Source organism: Melozone crissalis, unplaced genomic scaffold, assembly GCF_028551555.1.
Source record: "Melozone crissalis strain CALT ecotype California unplaced genomic scaffold, PUWL_Pcris_2 ptg000053l_1, whole genome shotgun sequence".
In the NCBI taxonomy this organism is placed as follows: domain Eukaryota; kingdom Metazoa; phylum Chordata; class Aves; order Passeriformes; family Passerellidae; genus Melozone; species Melozone crissalis.
This window is the reverse complement of record NW_026535831.1, coordinates 5,137,501-5,137,960: the sequence shown is the minus strand read 5'-3', so window position 1 is coordinate 5,137,960 and position 460 is coordinate 5,137,501. Positions and strand designations below refer to the sequence as shown.

Below are 460 nucleotides of genomic sequence, written 5' to 3'. Positions count from 1 at the left end.
CCCTTAATTACTTTTATTAAAAGTGATCAGCTCAGGATTGAGCAGCTCGGACGGGTATGCTGCTCCCTGTTGTTTCCCTCCAGTACAGGAGGAGGAGGAGGAGGAGGAGGAGGATGAGAAAGGAAGAGGAGCAGGAGGAGGAGGAGGAGGAAGAGGAGGAGGAAGAGGAGAAAGACGAGGAGGACGAGGAGGAGGAGGAGGAGGACGACGATGAGGAGGAGGAGGAAGAGGAGGAGGAGGAAGACGAGGAGGACGAGGAGGACGAGGAGGAGGAGGAGGAGGAGGAGAAGGAAGGGGGGGGAGGAGGAGGACGAGGAGGAGGAGAAGGAAAAGGAGGAGGATGATGAGGATGAGGAGGACGAGGAGGAGGAGAAGGAGGAGAAGGAGGAGGAGCAGGAGGAGGAGGAGGACGAGGACGAGGAGGACGAGGAGGAGGAGGAGGACGAGGAGGAAGAGAAGG

General features: G+C 58.5%; 1 protein-coding gene across 1 annotated transcript in view; it reads right to left on the bottom strand.

Moving 5' to 3' along the window:
• Nucleotides 1-319: 319 nt before the first annotated feature.
• Nucleotides 320-460, bottom strand: part of LOC128943678 (basic proline-rich protein-like) — a gene marked incomplete at both ends in the record, with an annotated part of 2,577 nt that continues 2,436 nt past the window's right edge. The window contains one exon of the mRNA XM_054286554.1: nucleotides 320-460. This exon is cut by the window's right edge and continues 901 nt beyond it. Coding sequence (XP_054142529.1) covers nucleotides 320-460 — 141 coding nt within the window.